Source organism: Capsicum annuum, unplaced genomic scaffold, assembly GCF_002878395.1.
Source record: "Capsicum annuum cultivar UCD-10X-F1 unplaced genomic scaffold, UCD10Xv1.1 ctg79568, whole genome shotgun sequence".
Taxonomy (NCBI): Eukaryota; Viridiplantae; Streptophyta; class Magnoliopsida; order Solanales; family Solanaceae; genus Capsicum; species Capsicum annuum.
In genome coordinates, this window is record NW_025890157.1 from 1 (window position 1) to 1,153 (window position 1,153).

The window sequence follows — 1,153 nt, forward strand, 5'->3', positions numbered from 1 at the left end:
TCCCATCAACTCGGTCATTGTATAAAATGTGTCTTTTCTTTGTTAGATATCAATGGAACTGTAGAATTCTTCAACATTGACTTGAGTTGGAATTACGCCATATATATCCATTTCCTTGTTACTGATATTTGTATTACAGATACACACATTAGGATATTTTTCTTAATCGGCCTTAATTTTGTTTGATTTGGGTTGCGATTGGCTTTTTCCTTATGGTGCTTGTGGTATTGTGATTACATGTGATTTTCAATCTGCTCATATTCAGGTGGCCATAAAAATTTGTGCTTCTAAGATGGCAACGGCCCAGCTGAAGATTATTGAGTTGGACGAAGGATGGGAAATTATGCAGAAGGGAATCACAAAAATGAAGAAAATTTTAGAAGGACAACAACATTCTTTCAGCTCCGAAGATTCCATCATGCTCTACACGTATCCTTAGGGTTCTTAACTCTTGACGTTTGTCTTTATTTGTAAAATATTTTTTCTTTAATATATATACATTATTGTTTGCCATTTTCAATCCTTAAAATATGGCAAACTGCTTACGACCACTTTGCTCTCATGGTGTCTTAAGCAAGTGAACAACTAACATCTTGGTTATAAGTGAGCTACTCTTGACATGGGAGGAAGTTTTTCCTTAGTTGAAATCTAGAACTGTATATAATATGTGTACACAAAAGCCGCCAAATGATTACGCGCAGCAGTTGTATGACAAGTACAAGGAAGTATTTGAAGAATATATCAATTCGACTGTAAGGAGGATTGACTTTCTTCTCATGATAATTAGGTGTTGAGATGTCATTAGCTGATAGTTTGCTTTGTGATTGTCACATATATTTACTTCCATGCAATTACTTGTCTTGTTTGCCGAGTTATACTTCTAGTTAGGCAATTAATTAGTAGAACTTGAGTTTGGTCAGTAATTCTTTTGGTGTTATTATATTGGTATAACCGACACGTGCTTGATTTGAGGCTTAATGGTGGATGTATGTTCAATTGTGTGGCTGTTTTGAGAATATTAAGTTGATTATACCCTGAAATCCTAGTTAACATTACTTCATCTGATTTGAAAACAGTACATATGTATAAATTGGAGTTCCACTACGTTGTGAATTTTATTCTGCTTGCTTTGATATTGCTGTTTTAATTTGCA

The 1,153-nt window shown here is 34.2% G+C and overlaps 1 protein-coding gene across 1 annotated transcript; it reads left to right on the forward strand.

The window, feature by feature from the left end:
• Positions 1-6: 6 nt before the first annotated feature.
• LOC124895073 (cullin-1-like) lies at positions 7-752 on the forward strand (the record flags this gene model as incomplete). Its single annotated transcript, XM_047405539.1, is given in 2 exon segments — positions 7-429; positions 653-752. Coding segments are annotated over 2 exon segments (237 nt in total), but the record flags the coding sequence as incomplete, so codon positions are not given.
• Positions 753-1,153: the final 401 nt, after the last annotated feature.